This window comes from Pantherophis guttatus, chromosome 10 (assembly GCF_059756535.1).
Source record: "Pantherophis guttatus breed Tessera chromosome 10, ASM5975653v1, whole genome shotgun sequence".
In the NCBI taxonomy this organism is placed as follows: domain Eukaryota; kingdom Metazoa; phylum Chordata; class Lepidosauria; order Squamata; family Colubridae; genus Pantherophis; species Pantherophis guttatus.
The window spans coordinates 10,406,850-10,426,526 of NC_142072.1; the positions used below are offsets into that span (position 1 = coordinate 10,406,850).

Here is a 19,677-nt window from a genome sequence, read left to right on the forward strand (position 1 = left end):
TATCTATCTATCTATCTATCTATCTATCTATCTATCTATCTATCTATCTATCTATCTATCTCCGGCAATATTTTGTTGAGAGAAACAAAACTTGGCCATCATTAAAACTTTTTGTGCTTCCATTTGAAATGAACTGGGCTGCTTAGGCCTAAAAATCTTTTACCTTTCCTGCTTTCTGTTTCCTCTTAGGTCGTTGGCTTCCTCAACCTGATTCTGTGGGCCGGCAGCGCTTGGTTTGTCTACAAGGAAACCCACCTACATAGTCCTCCCTCCAGCGCTTCTCCGAACGCAACCAGTTCCCAGTCTCCTTCAGGGATGTGAAGGGCCTGAAAAGGCCTTGGATATGGAAAAGCACCTCTCACCTCAGGATGATCCTCACGGCTGTCCCCTCCCCTCCCCTCCTCCATTGTGTAATTGATGTGTGAAAAATCGATGGGTTTCATGTTTTCGCTCCCACGCCGGGGCCAGAACCAAAAGTGACACCATACACGAGAGAACCATTACGCTGCACAAAAGCTTGTTCTCTGCATTGGAAAAAAGAGGGTTTCGTGTCTCAGGTTCGAAGGCTCCCCCACCCCCATGTTAATAATAAAAAGTTGAGCAAGCAGCATTTCAATTGATTGAAGGCAGCTTGTCTTGTGTGTGATTAGAGTTGAGTTGTCCCACTCGGGTTATGAAGTGCCACCTCTTTATCAGTGTATGCTTCCTTAGAAGGACGTCCCCCCTGAATTCAGTGGGGCTGACTGTCAAGTAAGCATGCTTAGGATCTCCCCTCTGGATTCCCCCAGAAGGGAGTTGCATTTAAACTGTCCAGTTTTATACAGATCTTGCCTTTCTGTGACTGCTGTCCAGAATGCATAAAATGCCTGGGCTTTGCAGTCAGTTTACGTGGAACTCCAAATAACTCTTAACCTTCACATTTGTCTCTCTTGAAAATTCTTTTAAAACTAGAAAAGGTAGAATGCTAGTAGTTGGTTTCCCTGCCCCCCTCCCTCCCCCCCCAGTCTCACCTGCAAAGACTTGGCTAACATGGCACAACTTGAAGCTCCACAGCCACCTGCATCCCCTCCCTCCCTCCCTTGGTGCAACAGTTCTAAAAGAGGCCACTTAAATTGTAATCCTGAATGTTGTTGAATATTGTGAGACCCACGGGCAGTAATCTTCCAGATTGTATTTAATTAGCTTTTTAATGACACTTGAATTCAGATTAGGTTTTAGCTTGGCCTGGACTTCTCTGCTTCTTTTCACAAGCTGGAAGGGGGTCTCCTCAAATGTCACTCACTGGCTTAGCGTGATTCGAAAATAACGGTGCAACCTTAACGCAGGAAGGCAGTTAATTCTGCTGATGAATTCAGGGAACCTGCAGGAAAGGTGATATCTGGACCCGGCTCCCAATTTGTTGAAAGGAACCCTAAACAAAGAGTTTAATTTCTAGTCCTTCTGGCAGTCAAGACATCCTGTAGAATAGGGATCAGCATCACTCAAGGCTGTGAATTTATGCTTCTTCCTCTTAAAATATGTTCGATCCAACCCAAAGCAAAATCTGTATGCCAAAGAATTCAGGGCTTTATGTAAACTGTACAGAAGCATGAAAAAAAAATATCATACCACAAAGGAGTTTGCAATTGCTTATTTTCTGTCAAGCGCCAGGAAATTCAGGAGATCCAGACAGTTCAAATGGGTATAAAGTTTTACTGTAAGCTTGAGCTCATTACAAGAATCTGAACTACTAAGGACCAAGGGAAATTAGCGGGAGATAAGAATAGAAGGAATTCAAGTTGGGCTGGACTTAGATCTCTTGTGGGCACGAAAGGACTCGAGACTGATGACGTGTTTGACCCCTCCCTCAGGCTCAGCCTGGCCATCTCCTACATTTTCTGGGTAAATGTACATTTTGTGATTGCAGAATTTGGTGTTGGGTTTGGGGCTGGTGGTTTTTCTGACATAATTTTCCAGAGATCTTGGTTTCAAAACTCTCATCCAAATATTTGGTCTTAATTTTCCTTTTAAAATTGGCTAGAAGTTGAGGTTCTGTTTGTCACGATGTCAAATACCAGAAACAGAGAAGGCAGGATCTCTGGAAGTGAAAATGTATCTTGCATGGTTTTTATTTTTTATTCTAACTATCGATAGGAGAGAATATTTGTAGTTCAAGGTTGAATTGTAAGAGTCTTGGTGCTCTCTCAGCATGATGTTGTTCTTGTAAACGTTTCATTGCCACACTAGGTAATCTTATCAATGCATTTATGCTAACTTTTATCATTGCTGTGTAGGAATTTGCCCCATTCACTGCTCTTCTGTTGCCTTGGTTGTTGTCTTTACTAACAACTTGCTTTTGCAAGGTATGTGGTTGTGGAAATCCACAAAAGTTTCCAATTGCAAACTTACGTAAAGGACACGTATGTGTTCTTTGGATTGATTCTTAAAGTAATGGACAATGCGATCAGCCACGTATCAATTTTTCCTCTTGATTCCTATTCATGCCTAGATCTTAGGGTGCTTGTATGAGTTTTCCCCTTTTAATATAATTTGCATTTACTTCCTTCATGGCCTTTATTGGATTTACAGTTGTTTTCATAGTAAGATGTTGCAATTAAACCTTCAATTTTTATATTTTGTTAGGAACAGCACCTAATCTCCCCACCCCCCAACAGTCTATACCAGTGGTTCCCAACGTTTTTTGGGGCCATGTCCCACCTAAGCATCTCTAACATCCCGATGCCCCCTCCCCCCGTGACATATAATTCTTACTTTACTCAAAAAATGAACTCTACTCACACGGAGGAAGCCTAAAAGGCCATTAATTTGGTTTAAACAAGGTTCAAATTGCCTCCCATTAAAAATCAAATTGCCCCCCTGTTGTTTTGTTTTTTTTAATTTGATTTATATGCCGCCCTTCTCCGGAGACTCAGGGCGGCTTACAATGTGCTTAGCAATAGCCTTCATCCTTTTGTATATTTATACAAAGTCAGCTTATTGCCCCCACAAACTGGGTCCTCAATTTACCTACCTTAGAAAGGATGGAAGGCTGAGTCAACCTTGAGCCTTGGCGAGATTCGAACTTAACAGTAATTGCAGACAGCTGGTGTTAATCACAATGCTATCAGTCTGCTGAGCCACCAGGCCCTAGAGTTCTGGACCTCTTTTAGAAGTCAGACCTTATTACAAGTAGTCCTCACTTAGTGACCACAATGGAGGTCATTGCCAGCCTTCCTGGTAAAACAGACAAGGAAACATAACCAGGAGAGCAAATTCTACTTTATTATAAGGCTCCGTTAACAGATTCTTGCAAGTCTGAAAGGACAACTCGCCTGCCATCTCTTTTACAGCTTGGGAAGTTAAGAAGGATCCTTTCTGAGTTTCTTTCTCTGCCCGTTGTGCAGCTGAGGGCTGTACCCTCTTTTATCTGGTGGTTCTCAAGGCTGCATCTCTCTCCAGCCCATCCCCTCTCCAAAGTCATTCCCACTTGCCATTACATTTGCTAAGCGAAACATCATGTGACTGCAATGGGCTTACAGTGTCGCTTTCTGTTCAGTGGTTAAGTGAAACATGATATGATGAACAACTTGCAATTTTACCGCTGGCTTCTGCTTATTGGAAGCCGGCAGTGAAGTGCGCATGTGACTGTGGGACATTGCAGCAGTTGTAGATTCAAGGACTGGTGTAAAGTGACTTTTTCAGTGCCGCTGAAACTTCAAAAGGCCTCTAAACAGGACAGTCATTAAGTGAGATCTGCCTGTAAGTAATCTTCAAAAGGTCTCTAAACAGGACAGTCATTAAGTAAGATATACATGTAAGTAATCTTCCCTGACCCATCCTATGTTTTCCTGGATATCTGCAATTCTTTCTTTGGCCAGTTGGTGGTGTTAAAGGAAGTGGACGTTGACAACATTGTTGGTCGTGACCATCCTAGCTGTGAAAACTGACCTCTTCGCACACAAATCCCTGACCAACATTGAATGAAACTTCTTGAGGGTTGGGTGAAAGTATCCCAAAGAGACCAGAGGTGGGTTTCAGATATTGTTACCACCAGTTCGCTCACACACGCAACTTCTGCACATGCGCCCAGCCTCGAAAACGTGGCTAAATAGGATGACATAGAAACAGGGGCAGGTGGGCGTGGCCACCCGTGATCTCTGCTGCTGGTTCGGGTGAACCGGTCTGAACCGGCTGAATACCACCTCTGAAAGAGACCCTTTGGCCTAAATTTGGAAGGCAAATACCAACGGGTGGGTGAAATTGCATCTCCTATTACATTGCAGACGTGAGGGGACGTTTAGAATCTTGGTCTACTCTAGGACAATGTCTCTCAACCTTGGCAACTTCAAGATGAATGGACTTCAACTCCTAGCTGAGGAATTCAGGGAACTGAAGTCCACACATCATAAAAAGTTGCTAAGGTTGAGAGAATCACTGATTTAGGATGTCGGGTTGACTTTCCTTTCCATAATTCCCCTAGGAGTCATCCCGGTGCAGCACTTTTCAGGGGCAGGATTATGGGAATGTCAAAATTATAACTGGCTTGTCCTCTTTTTCAGCTAATTCCATTTTCTGCTCTATTTGTTAAAATACCTTGCAGTTTTTCTACCACCAAACGGAAATGACAAAAACAAAAAAAAAAGTGCTAGTTACAACTCAGTGTATAGAGCAAAAGCTAACCACGAGAAAGACCATCTAGATTCAGGTCTTGTACAGGCAGTTCAGACACTGGATGCAATTAAAATCCCATTTAGCTGTGCAGATTTGCTGCTGCTTTCCTTTGAAATGCTGAAAGCAAGAATATTTGGAAGGAAAATAATGCTTCAATAAAATAGAGCTTTCTCTACTGTATATTTTAATCACTTGATAAGCAGAGCCCTCTCCAAAATCCCTGTAAGTAACACAAATAAAAGCTCATTTTACGGTATTGGCCAAAATTGTGGAAACTTTTTGGAAAAAGTGTATTTTCTAAAACTAGCTAATAATGCATATATGTAGAGAGAGAGAAAGAGGGAGAGAGAGAGTAATAGCATAAAATTATATATCAATGGAAAGATAATTTAATCAAGAATGTAATGCAATAACTTTTATGAAGGATTTGCTATTAGAATAGCAGTTACAGTATAAAGAAGAAAAGTGAAACACGTAGAAAAAACGAGGTATACAAAAATTATCACATCAGTTAATACTTAGTTGGGTAACCTTTAGCATGAATTACGGCCTTACAACATCTTCCCATGGAGTGAACCAAGTCTTTTGAGTTCTGCAGCTGTTATAATGTAAAACCAAGATGGAATGATGGCTTCTATTAACTGGGTTTTATTGCTGGGTCGCTTCTGACTAACAAGTTTCTTTAGTCGGTTCCATAGATTTTCAATTAGGTTAAGGTCTGGGCTATTCCCAGGCCATTCCAGCAGTGGAATAGGATTATCTTAAAACTCCAAAAAAAAAAAAAAAGTGTTATTAACCATCAAACCTCAAAAATACATTTTTCCCAAAAGGTTTCCACAATTTTGGCCACTACTGTATATGTTTTCCCTTCCCTGTATATAAAGCTGTCTGCCCTATTCATTCATTTGCAGGGAATTCCATGTTTTGCAACTATGGCCTTATATTCCTGATCAGCTTGAACACATTTGGAATTGCAGTTGATGTGCCAATATATGCCTTTTGCATCTTGTTATATTGGAGACAGAGGCCAAATGCTTTGTTACATATATATATATATATATATATATATATATATATATATATATATATATATATATATATATATTAAAGAAGTTCATGTACACCTTGAGAGTTTCCCGCCGTCTCATCCAAATTATTTGGAAAATGTATGTGTGTCTGTGCACAACTGGTTTAATAAACATACTTTGCTCACTGATCAAACGTCTTCAGTTGCTCTTGCTTTCTAGTTCAAAGAATTGGCACAATTTGGTTTTAACATTTCTCTTTCATCGCACTTCTGTGCCCTTTTTTCATCTGCCAGTTATCTGATTTTGTTTGAAAGCAGATAAGGAAGTGCTTGTTGCTAAAGTATCTGAACACAAAAAATGCATTAAAGAAAAATGGGGGGGGGGAATGGTGATATGTTTGATAGCGTGTAGGCAAGGTTTAAATGTAAACCTGAAGCCAAAGAGGGTAGAAGGGGGGGGGAAGGATTTGATTCATGTGTAGGTCTATGAATAGCAGAGACGGGGAAATATATGTGAACATTTCTATAATTATCTTTAGTTGGCTTGCCTAGAAGAGAGAACTGAACAGGGGCCAAAGTAACCCCCAAGTTGTGTTTTTTTTTTTTTTAATTTGATTTATATGCCGCCCTTCTCCGGAGACTTAGGGCAGCTTACAATGCATTAAACAATAGCCTTCATTCTTTTGTATATTTTATACAAAGTCAGCTTATTGCCCCCACAAACTGGGTCCTCATTTCACCTACCTTAGAAAGGATGGAAGGCTGAGTCAACCTTGAGCCTTGGAGAGATTCAAACCAGCAGAAATTGCAGGCAGCTGTGTTAATAACAGGGTGCACTAAACCACTGTACTATCAAAGTTAAGAATGATCTGGACCATAGAGCTTCCTCACTCAGTGCATAACCCAGTTGTTCAGTGAATCTGGATCCCCCATGGATTTTGTTTGTCAGAAGGTCACAAGAGAGCTTCGCATGACCCCGGGACACTGCAACCGTCATAAATGTGACTCAGTTGCCAAGCGTCTGAATTTTGATCACATGGATCATGGGGCCATTGCACATGAGTCCTTTTTTCAGTGCGGTTGTAACTTTGAACGGTCCCTAAAGGAACTGTTGTAAGTCAAGGACCACTTGTATTCCTGCTTAATTTTTCCCGCTCTGCCCCCAGTTCCCCAAAATCATTTGCTCCTTGACCAAGACAAGGGGATGTTATACTACAGTCCAGTGATGGGTTTCAGTTGTTTTTACTACAGGTTCTGTGGGCATGGCTTGGTGGGCGTGGTAGGGGAAGGATACTGTAAAATCTCCATTCCCACCCCACTCCAGGAGAAGGATCCATTTCCTCCTGATCAGCTGGGACTTGGGAGGCAGAGAATAGATGGGGCCGGGGCCAGTCAGAATTTTTACTACCGGTTCTCTGAACTATTCAAAATTTCCGCTACCGGTTCTCCAGAACTGGTCAGAACCTGCTAAAACCCACCTCTGCTACAGTCCTAGCATTGAGTCTGCACTTTTACTCCAGACAGTCCTGGCACTGAGACCCACTGGTGTAACTGAAGTTGCAGAGATCTAACATGGCAGGCAAGTCCTTTTCAGACATGCTGAACCCTTTGGGGGAAAAGGCGGTCCATGGGTGAGAAGTAAACTTCTGGTAAGAAGAACTGAGAGTGACATCTGGGCTGCTTCCCCATTTAATTTCACTACAGATAGGCTTAGCTGAAAAACAGCAACCTAAAGCAGTGTTTTTCAAACTTGGCAATTTTAAGATGTGTGGACTTCAACTCCCAGAATCCCCCAGCCAGCGTGTAAAAGGTGAGAATTCATTAAGGTAAATTTGAAATGATTTCAAATGCTGCTTCCCAGTTTTCTTGCTACCTGGGCTGAGCTCCATGTATAAAGGTAAAGGTAAAGGTTCCCCTTGCACATATGTGCTAGTCGTTCCCGACTCTAGGGGGTGGTGCTCATCTCCGTTTCAAAGCTGAAGAGCCAGCGCTATCCAAAGACGTCTCCGTGATCATGTGACCAGCATGACTAAATGCCAAAGGTGCACAGAAAGCTGCTACCTTCCTACCAAAGGTGGTCCTTATTTTTCTACTTGCATTTTTTACGTGCTTTCGAACTGCTAGGTTGGCAGAAGCTGGGACAAGGGACGGGAGCTCACCCCATTACGCAGCACTAGGGATTCGAACCGCCGATCTTTCGATCGACAAGCTCGGCATCTTAGCCACTAAGCCACCGCATCCCTCGCGCTCCATGTATAAGCAGTCTTTAATTAATTCTGTCATCTCTTGACTATATTCTACTCTCCCTTCTTCCTTTACCCAAGAGAGTTTCTCCCTTGCTTGACAAGGAGCCTCACTCAATGTCTTGGCTCCGCTCGCCACTCACTGAGGAGTCCTTACACCATCTGATGGCTCTAGCTGTTTGATGGTGCCTGGATCGAGGTGATTCCTGGCTTCAGGCGTCCGGAAGCTGACATTCCACACGTTCAGCTGGAGCAGCTTCTTCAGAATCAGAGCTGAGTCCTGAGCCACGACAATCACTCTGCCAACTGCTGGAGAAAAATCAGCTGTGTTGGTAGGATGTTGATCCCACACTTCCTGCACCATCTGCTATGTTAAATGTCAGCTGCAAATCCTGTGGCTGTGGTATGCAAAAGCAGTCTGTGTATAGCTCAGCTACTGGCCCTTTTTTCCCCGAGCAAAAGAGACAGGCTGCCCACCCCTCCGTCTACCAAAATTAGGAAGATGATGGTGGTAACAATGGGGTCAAACGTATTTTCCAAAGCAACACAAACACAAGACACAATGGTTGCAAACTCGCCAAGGAGAGAAGCAACCTAGAACTAAGGAGAAATTTCCCAACAGTGAGAGCCATTAACCAATGGAATCGCTTGCCTTCAGAAGTGATGGGTGCTCCATCACTGAAGGCTTTCAAAAAAAGAGAGGATGGATAGCTCAACAGACTAAAAGCCTGTTATTAACATTCAGCTGTCTGCAATTATTGCATGTTCGAATCTCGCCAAGGCTCAAGGTTGACTCAGCCTTCCATCCTTTCTAAGGTAGGTAAAATGAGGACCCGGTTTGTGGGGGCAATAAGCTGACTTTGTATAAAATATACAAAAGTATGAAGGCTATTGCTTAACGCATTGTAAGCCGCCCTGAGTCTCCGGAGAAGGGCAGCATATAAATCTAATTTAAAAAAGAGAGAGAGAGAGAGAGGATGGACAGCTGTTTGTCTGAAATGATTTAAAATCTCCTGCTTGAGCAGGGGGTTGGACTAGAAGACCTCCGAGGTCCCTTCCAACTCTTATTATTCTATGTTCAATGGCACATTCGGAAAGTGAAAGTGATGCTTGAGCCAGATGCGCCTGAAGCTAAAGTGATTTCGTTTGGAACATGCCCTTGGGAATCCCTCACGCCCTTGGACATTGGAAGAGCCAATAACCTTGCATGGAGGAAGGCATGTTGCCTTGGAGAAACTTCACTTGACCTGGTATTCACCAGAAGTGTGGGACTGCAACTTCCATCCTCTCTTAAGTCCCGAGCCTTGAAGAATTTTGGGTCGCATTTTCTATCAGATCCTAACGACTCTTCCTTTCTGACGCATGCACTCTGCTTTTCTTTAAACTCTAAAAGTACAAGCGAGTTGTCTGACTGGTCTTTCAGGTTATAAGGACTGCCCAGCTTTTGCGTGGGAGAGAAATGACGGCAGAGAAGAGGAAAAATTGTTTCCTTGCTACAAGGAATACAGGAGTAAGCACAGGAGGAAGGTACAGCCTTACAATTTGGCTATAGCTGCAAGAGAGTTTTGACAGATGTGAAGCTGCCATGCAACGTGTTAGTCCTTCCTAGCCAACTGCATCTTCCCCAGAGGTGGTATTCAGCCGGTTTGTACCAGTTTTGGCGAACTGGTAGCGGAAATCGCAAGTGGGCCCGCCCACCTGCCCCGGATCTATGCCGTCCTATTTAGGCACGGTTTTGAGGCTGGGTGCATGTGCGAAAGATGCGCGGGCAAGCAAAACACATGTGTGGGAGATCGGAAGGTGCGTGTGCAAAGCGAGCGTGTGCACACGTGGCGAACCGGTAGCAACAAAATGTGAAACCCACTGCTGATCTTCCTCTAGCATATGTGGTTAATTTGTCATTCAATGTGTCATGCAGAATCCCAGATTCAGTGCAAGGTAGATCTAGGAAGGACAGGAAAGTTCCTTATTGAAGAATCCAGTCCATGTGGGACCCACACAGTATGCAAAAGCTAGCAGGTGGGGCCTAAACTTAGCTTAAGTAGCATATAGCTCATGGCTTATGCTTTAAAATAGTGCCTGAACCAGTGGTGGGTTTCAAAATTTTTTACTCTCGGTTCTGTGGGTGTAGCTTGGTGGGCGTGGCCTAGTGGGTGTGGCAGGGGAAGGATACTGTAAAATCTCCATTTCCTCCCAATCAGCTGGGACTTGGGAGGCAGAGAATAGATGGGGGCGGGGCTAGTCAGAATTTTTACTACCGGTTCTCCGAACTACTCATAATTTCTGCAACCGGTTCTCCAGAACTGGTCAGAACCTGCTGAAACCCACCTCTGGCCTGAACCTCAGTGGTGGGATTCAGGTAATTTAACAATCGGTTCTCTGCCCTAATGATTTCTTCCAACAACCAGTGTGCCAAACTGCTCAGAAAGTTAACAACTGGTTCTCCTGAAGTGGTGCGAACTGGCTGAATCCCACCACTGCTGAACCTCTTCCTAACGAAAGGCCTATTGCTTAACCATGCAAACACCATCCCTGGACTGATCCAATGGGATTTTCATGCTTCCAATAAGCAAAAAATACCTCTAAGCAGCAGCCTGCTTTTGATTTGAAATTTAAAAAGGAAATTTGTTCAAAGTCTTGCTGATAAAAAAAGAAAAGTAGAAAAGTTGCAGAGTTGAAGAAAACAACCAGATGTGCTGCTATCTAAGATTTGTGTGTCTATTTCACTGTGGACACTTAGAGACATTTTTCTTGCCTGCTTTTCTAACCAGGATGCTCCATATATGGCAAACCTACATGTGTGCTGCTCCTTCTTGTGGTAGCATCTAAAATGACACCTAACACGTCATTGCCCTGGAGTGTTGCAAATCAACTGCAACGAACTTTTAAACAAAGTCATGGAAATTGGGGGTGATTAAATCCAGCAATTGCTGATACAGCTTTTATTGTTTTGTTAAAGCAAAGGTTGTTTGGTTAGCGACTACATTGGGACCAGCAACCCTGTTGCTAAGTATGATACCAGAGTGGCTTATGACCTCACTTCTCATTCGGTCATTAAGCAATACAATATGTGACCATGACTTGTGACTTTAGTTCTTCATTCTCCATCAACGCTATCTGTTGGAAGTAAAGCGCATAACTTTTGATCCGGTGATGGCAGGATGTTGCGAGGGTCATAAATGCAAGGATTGATTGGCTAAAAAACGATCATGACTTTGAACGGTTGTTAAATGAAGCAGTGGGTAAGCATTGTTCTTCTCCAAACCACGAAGCAGACTCTTTATCCCGACAAAAAACCCCTTTTATTAAGTTACTGTGAATTCCTCTCATTCACATTCAGCAAAATCTTTCAAGGGTGAATTTATAGTCACAGACCTTATCTGGCTTGGAAAGCTGGCAGGCTGATATCTTCAAAACTTGGCAAGGAGTCTCGGAGAGTCACGAACCAACAGGAATAGAGCCTTGGTAGTACAGGGGTTTAAGGCACCCTGTTATTAAGCTTATTAAGACCAGCTGCCTGCAATTACTGCAGGGTTCGAATCTCGCCAAGGCTCAAGGTTGACTCAGCCTTCCATCCTTTCTAAGGTAGGTGAAATGAGGACCCAGTTTGTGGGGGCAATAAGCTGACTTTGTATAAATATACAAAAGGATGAAGGCTATTGCTGAGCACATTGTAAGCCACCCTGAGTCTTCGGAGAAGGGCGGCATATAAATCAAATTAAAAAAAAAAAAATTAAGCGAACTAATTGCCTCCTGCAAACTCCACTCCCCTTTCGCTCCTCTTTTATTCCCTCTGGGAGGGGCCATTCATTGTCCACCTGTGGCCTTACTTTCAAGTCGACCCTTGTTCTTTAGCTGTTCCCTTCGTCTGGCAACTCTGCGCATGCGCACCCTGGGAACAGGCTCCAGCTGTTCGTCTGCCTCATTGATGCCTGACTCCAAAGGCAGCTGATAACTGGCATACGGCCCTGGCCCTCTCTCTGCCTCCGGCGCAGAGCCCTCATCAGAACCTTCCCCAGACTCCAGGACTGGCCCACGTTCCTCCCCAACCGCCTCACTGTCCGAATCTGCTACCAGCTCCACTGGTCACTGGTGGGCCACAACAGTCATATTGCATACCTGTTTCATGCATATTGCCTAAAGAATCATAGGCAAATTTGTGCCTTTCGAAGAAAGGAGTTCACATGATGTACATTATTCATCTAAGACAGTATTTCTCAACCTTGGTAGCTTGAAGATGGGTGGACTTCAACTCCCAGAATCCCCCAGCCAGCAGCGCTGGCTGGGGGTTTCTGGGAGTTGAAGTCCACCCATCTTCAAGCTTCCAAGGTTGAGAAACACTGATCTAAGACCTCTGCAAGGAAATGAAGTCAGCAGCCATAACCCCAACGGGCTCTGTTGAAATTAATGGCTCTGCCTCTCAGGCTTCTTTCCCAGAATTAATGCTTTTTCCACACAAAATGGAGGGAAAATAGCAAACTGAAGGACAACATATATTTTTTTTTAATGCTCGTTTTTATAATTATAAAATGCTTATGCCAAGCCAGAGGTTCTCCAGTGACCGTCCTTGTTAATGTTCTTTATTTAAAGTTAACGTTCTCTATTTAAAACATAATATAATATTTGTCCATAAGATGGCAATATTTGCCTATCTTATAACTGATTTTTCTAGCAGCTGTGATGGCTGGAGCTCTTCAAAGTATTTTTTCCTCCAGTTTTATTGGTATTGTTTGAAATAGTTTTGGTAATACATTCATTTTTATTAATGCTATTCTTCCCATTAATGATAGTTGCAAGTTTCTCCATTTCTCCAGGTCTATTTCAATTTGTCTTTTCAGTTTATAATAATTATCTTTCTTGAGCGTTACACATCTTGATGTCAAATGAATGCCCACATATTTCACTTTCTTCACATTTTGGATGTCCAGTTTCTGCATTATCTCCCTTTTTTATTTACTCTCATATTTTTAACTAATATTTTTGTCTTATCTTTATTAATTTTCAGTCCTGCTACTTTCCCATATTCTTCTATTTGCTGTCATAGTTTTGGCACTGTCTCTATTGGATCTTCCATGATAAACACCAAATCATTTGCAAATGCTTGCAGTTTGTATTCTTCTTTTTTGATTTTCATTCCTTTTATTTCCTTTTCCTGTCTCACTTTTCTATATAGAACCTTTAATGTCAATATAAATAGTAATGGAGACAAAGGACATCCTTGTCTTGTCTCTTTTCTGATATTCTTTTCCCTGTCATTTCACCATTTCACCATCACCTTTGCCGCTTGATCTATATATATAGTTTGGATCATATTTATGAATCTGTCCCCAAAATCCATCATTTTCCACTGTTTTGTCATAAATTGCCAATTCACATTATCAAACAAGATAATGAAATTATATAATTATCTATTGCGGATTAGACTAGAAGATGAAGAAGTAAAAGAAACAATGATAGCATGGGCAAAGAATTTTGGATATACTATAGAACTGGAGAAATGGCAACAACTTTGGGAAAGAAACTATAAATTAACAATGGCACCAGCTTATACAGAAAATTTGTATAAGATGTTTTATAGATGGCATATGCCACCAGAAAGATTAGCTAAGATATTTAAAGAAAATCAACTAAGGGTTGGAAATGCATGGTTAGAGGGAATGTTGCAGCAACATATAGAGTTAAAACCAGAGATATTCTTATTGGGAATTTTACTGGAGAATTATAGTAAAGAAGATACTTATTTGATTATTCATATAATAACAGTAGCTAGAATTGTATTTGGACAAAATTGGAAAGCAGATAAAATCCTGTTGGAAGGAGAAATTATAAAGAAAATTTTAGAATGTGCAGAAATGAATAGATTAACATTGAGAATAAAAGATAAAGAGGAGTCGATGTATTTCAGGACATGGGATAAATTTTACGATTGGTTAGAAAGGAAATATGAATAAGGGTATAGAGATAAAATAGATAGAGAAAAGATGGGAGAAAATAATCAGAAAAATAGAAACCCAGATGATGCCTAGGTAAAAGGAGAAAGGGGAGGGGGGAGTAAAAGGGAAAAAATGAGATTATTATAAAAATGTACACAAATGATGAAACAGATACAAATATTAATCAAATAAGAAATTGAAATGAGAATAGAGGTAGATAGAAAATTGGGGCTTCTCGAATAACATTCTAGATTGAACTGAAAAGGGAAACAACAAGAGAGAGGGGAAGGAATAGAGAGAGAGGAAGGGAGAAGAGAGGAGAGGAGAGGAGAGGAGAGGAAGAGAAAGAAGAAAGGGAAAAGGAGAGGAAGAAAAGAGGGGAAAGAGGAGTAGGAGAGAAGGTTAGAAGAGGAGAAGAAGAGAGGAGTGGGGGAAGGGAAGGGGAAGTAGGAAAGAGAATGAGAGGAAGAACGAAGGAAGTAGGAGGAACTAGGGGAAGGAAGAGAAGGGGAGGAGAAGAAGAAAGGTTGTGGCAAAATAAAGAAGGGTAAATGGTAAAAGAGCAGCCCCGAATAAGTAAAAATTAAAAATGAAGGTTAAAAGATAAGATGAATGAAAAATGGTGGATAAATGACTGTACATGTAAATATGTTTATGAGAAATAAAAATAAAAACTTTTTTGAAAAAAAAAGGGTTAGGGTGAGGGTTTAGGGTTATGTTGTGGTTCCCCAGCAGCCTGCAGAGCTGGCAGGACAGCAATGAGGCTGAGGAAGAACATGGGCCAGTCCTGGAGGCTGGGGAAGGCCAGGATGGGGGCTCTGCGTCAGAGGCAGAGATGGGGCCAGGGCCATTGGGGAGTGAGGTACGGACTCCAGAGCCTCCAGAGACTGATAGGAGTGAGGCAGAGGAACAGGAGGAGCCTGTTCCTAATGCACGCATGAGAAGAGCTGCCAGAAGGCAAGAGCAGCTCAAGCAAAGAGGACAACTCGGAAGTAGGGCCAAGAGATGATTGGCCCCTCCCATAAGGCTTAAAACAGATCAGCAACGGCGTTTGGGCTTTGCCGGAAAACAACATTGGTAGCTTCATCTTCATCTTCTTCTTCGTCTATGTCTTGTATTTATTTTTGTATTGCCTAACTGGACCAAGATTTGCGATAGGACTGAGGAATTTGTGTTGGGAGGAATTTGCTTTAATTTAGTTGAACGACGCTGGGAATGAAGTAATTCTCAGCTGTTCGAATAGTTTGTTTTTTCACTGACTGATTTTCCTACTACTTACTTGGGCCTGGGTCACAACAGGTTAGGGTTAGGGTTTAGCGTTAAGGTTAGGGTTAGTACCTAATCCTTAAGGTACTTCTTGGTGAGGCCCAATAGTGACTGTAAGGCAAAATTATGGGAGGAAAGTTCATGTACTTGTGCACATATCACACACACCCAGTATTGTTACAACAGGTAGATGAAGTTTGGATCAGAAAAGTTTTTCAGTACTTTGGAGAGCACCCTGCGGGAAAGACTAGGAGAATGTTGAGCACAAAACCAAACCAAAGACAGTAATGCATGAAAAAAGGGGTGGAAATCATTTCTTCCCTTAACTGCTGGTTTTCCAAGCATTTAGTAATCAAACAAATTCATTTGGATTTCATTAGAAATCCTGACACCTTCCCCCCCCAAAAGTCACTGGTCATGTTAGCCCTTTGAAATAGTTCAGACCAGAAGCATGACAATGAATCTATAACAGTGATGGCTAACCTTTTTTTTTCTTGGGTGCCAAAAGCTCACACCCATAATGCAATGCTCCCCCATATATGACGCCCCCTGTGCATGTGCATGCAACCCCCCATGCTGCCCTGCTCCCCTGCATAGGTGCATGCGACCCCCTGAGCTCCCCCACTCCCCCATGCATGTGCGTACGACCCTTCCCCCATGCCCCATTTTGCACCTAGCAGGCCTCCCTGAAGCCTCCGGAGGCCAGAAACAGCCTGTTTCCGGACTTCCGGTAGGCCGTTTTTCACCCTCCCAGGGCTTCCGCGCAAGCCCTGTACTTACCCGGCATCCAAAATGGGCCGCTTGGCCACTGGGAGGGGCAGGGCAGCATTGGCATGTGTGCATGTCTCCCATATGCATGGCAGAGACCTGAAAATCAGTTGGCCAGTGGGAGGCACACATGCGTGCAAGTTTGAGCTGACTTAGGGCAACGGCTTGCTTGCCTGCAGAAATGGCTCCGTGTGCCACCTGTGGCACGTGTGCCATAAGTTCGCCATCACGGATCTATTATCTGTGAACTGCTAGGGTGGGTCTGTATTTCCTTCTTCCTGCCTACCAGACTATCCAAACTCTTGCAAGTCTGAAAATACCCTCCTGTCCTGCCCCTTATTTTTATGCTCCTGAAAACCAGGGAGGGATGTCCCATCTGAGATGCCTTCTCAGGGAGATGGAGATATCCCTTCACTCCTCCTCCTTCGGACTCAAGTTTTTGTTTATCAGGCTGTTGGGTTAGGCTGCAGCTCTTCCTTCTGTCTCCCAAGGTCATTCTTACAATCCATGACACCTGCTGATACTGGAAGCAGAGGAGAAGTCGCAGCCAACGCAGTCTCTGCATTCAGCATGGGGTGCTACAGTTGACACGGTCAGGCATGTCTTGATTGTTGGGTGAAACCAGGTTCCCAGAATGAGCCTGTCGCTGGAGGCATATTTCCTAGGAATTATGGTATCTCCTGTTTTCATGTCCAGGAAAGAATTACCATGTGCTAATACTGCTTGGAGCAAATAGCAGGATATCTAAGAGTATCTGAGCAAAAATGCAGAATGCCTGCTTTGTTCCTTCGAGGCTAGTTGGGTGATCAGGCAGAAATGCAGTTGTGCTTTTCTTCTTCCACTTCCTCCAGTACAGCAAAAAATGGAAGGAAGGTTGCAACTACAACATGCATAGTGGCTTTTTTTAATTCTGGAAAACTCTCTTCCCACAGGTGCAATAGCTATGTCAGCACTCCAAACTACATTCGTTCCAGTGCTAACATAAGGAGGAGAAGAGGGGGGCAGCTGGCAAGAGGACGCTTGACTTTTCACCTACTTATTTTCCCTGAAGATAATATCCCCTAGGAGATGAGATGGGAGGGGGGACATTCCTGGGAGCTGAAGTAGTAGATATGGGGAGAGTGATTTGGAAGATGGCCAATGGGACGCAGAGAATTGGGGAACGGAAAGGGAAGGTTTGGGGTCAGGAAGTCAGTGTTGGCTACGATATAATCAGGGACAGATTGTCGTGCTTAATAAATGAAAGATTTCATCAAAGACTTATTTGTTTGGAAATGCAATTTATTTTGAGACAACACTGAAACCTGACAAGCTGATCCTGTAAGACAAAGGATTTCCTGGATTTGGCTCCAACCTTCACCCAGGAACATCCTTGGAAAAAAAATCCAGATTTCCTTTTAACCTTCTTCCTCTTTAATCCTCTACAGAGGGAGGAGGGGCAAGAAGGCGTGTGCAGATAACTTTATATAAATGACACGATTTGCATTCTTGTCTCAGAAATCAGGATGTGACTGTCACAAACTGCCTATGGCAGGGGTGTCAAACACAAGGCCCACGGGCTGGATCTGGCCTGTGATGTGGTCAGATCCGGCCCACAGGACTGTCCTGGAAAAAGTAAGGGGCTGGCCCACGTCACTTCTGCCGGGTCTACTCAATGCTAAGAGGAAATATTGGGCCAAGGTGGCTTCAGCCCAGTCTACTCAATGCGAAGAGGAAATATGCCAGCAGTTTGGGGAGTGGCATCAAGCTGGCCATGCCCACCCAGTTGACCACATTCATCTAGTCAGCCCGCCCCCAAGGTCAATCACAGTCCTGATGCGACCCACAATGAAATTGAGTTTGACACACCTGGCCTATGGGCTTCTTTGCTGGTCCCCTTTTGGGGTACGCTAATTGCAGAGAAGGTGTCAAGACAGTCCTTCCTGATCCCATCACAGATTGATTGCATGAAGGGAATGTCTGCAAAAGGAAACCCTGTTTGACAAAGGGGCGTCTAGTCATACAGGCAGGGCCCCAGTTTCTTCTTTTGTGCAATGAATTCATGAATGAAAGGCACAAAGTGCCATTGTCTGAATTCGCATGTCATACTTGCGTTGTTTACTTTATGCTGGTAAACAAGGCAGAGAGGGAGTCAGAAGGAACATGAGTTTGGTGTAGAGGTTAAGGCATCAAGCTAGGACTTGGGAAACTGAGTTTTACTCCCGCCTTAAGCAAAAAACCACCTGGGTGACTTGGGCCAGTCACTCTCTGTCAACCCTAGGAAGAAGGTAATGGCAAACCATTTCCAAAAATGTTGCCAAGAAAATTGCAGGAAGTAATTCAAGCAGTCACTAGGATCAAGACTGACATTTGAGGGTGAAGGAAGAAGAGGAGGAGGAGAGGAGCAGTGGTGAAATCCAATTTTTTTAAACTACTGGTTCTGTGGGCGTGGCTTGGTGGGCACGGCAGGGGAAGGATACTGCAAAATCTCCATTCCCACCCCACACTGGGGCCAGCCAGAGGTAGTATTTTCCAGTTCTCTAACTCAACTACTCAAAATTTCCTCTGCCGGTTCTCCGAACTGCTCAAAATTTCCACTACCGGTTCTCCAGAACCTGTCAGAACCTGCTGGATTTCACCCCTGGAGAGGAGGCAATACGTAAGACAAATGTTTCCAACCAGATGTGCCTCATGTTATTTATATTTAGGGTGACCATGTATTCTTATTTAATAGCAGAGAGTTCTCTATTTAAAGGTATAAGGAAAAGGTTCCCCTCGCACATATGTGCTAGTCGTTCCTGACTCTAGGGGGCGGTGCTCATCTCCGTTTCAAAGCCGAAGAGCCAGCGCTGTCCGATGACATCTCCGTGGTCATGTGGCCGGCATGACTAAACACCAAAGGCGCACGGAACACTGTTACCTTCCCACCAAAGGTGGCCCCTATTTTTTCTACTTGCTTTTTTTTTAATGTACTTTCAAGCTGCTAGGTTGGCAGAAGCTGTGACAAGTAATGGAAGCTCATCCCGTTACGTGGCTCTAGGGATTCGAACTGCTGAACTGCCGACCTTTTCGATCGACAAGCTCAGCGTCTTAGCCCCTGAGCTACCACGTCCCTTACATTTAAAGGTATACTAAAGAACAAGACTCTGTTTGTGGGCAACCCATATCTGCATTGCTATGCAGTTGATTTCCCAACATTATACCAAGGTTGGTTTGTCTTGGCTGATTGTGAAAAAATTCTAACCATACTTTATGCCTAATGCACAAGTCTACACTCCCCTGTTACTGCTTTGTTTGCAGAGGATTAAAATGTCTTCAGGCCAAGCCACTTTTGGATTGTGTCACTGACTGCACCACCAAAAACTGACAAGGTTACCTTACCAGTTCCCGAAACCTGCTTCCAGTTTTTCTTTAATTATATTTTGGAATGCTGATACTGAGTTTACACTTCAAAAAAAAAAAAATATGCATCTGCCAAAGGCACATGAGGAAGTTAGAGATTTTCCCAGAAGTTCAAAAACTCCATTTTGCCTGCAGTTTCTCCCTTCAACCCTGATGAGTCAAAGGATAGATGTTCCAAAAAGAAAAAGAAAGCATACAATTTAGCGATTGAAATGAAAAAGAGAATTATATTGTAAATGAAATCATGGGGACAGATAGTAATTTGGAATAAGATAAAGTAAAATTCGTGGAAATAGTAAATAATAAGGAAGGACCACTCTGAAAGAGCCGTAAAAAGAGTTTTGTATATAAGTGTTGTATGTCTTGTATTGTTTGACTGTGTTATAATAAATAAACTCTTTTTTAAGAA

General features: G+C 43.1%; 1 protein-coding gene across 1 annotated transcript in view; it reads left to right on the plus strand.

Moving 5' to 3' along the window:
- LOC117669308 (synaptophysin-like protein 1) overlaps positions 1 to 5,871 on the plus strand; it is a 28,237-nt gene extending 22,366 nt beyond the window's left edge. Inside the window, exon 5 of the mRNA XM_034423644.3 lies at positions 190 to 5,871. Coding sequence (XP_034279535.1) covers positions 190 to 321 — 132 coding nt within the window. The 3' untranslated portion in view covers positions 322 to 5,871. The remainder of the gene's footprint in view (positions 1 to 189) is intronic.
- The last annotated feature ends 13,806 nt before the right edge of the window (positions 5,872 to 19,677 follow it).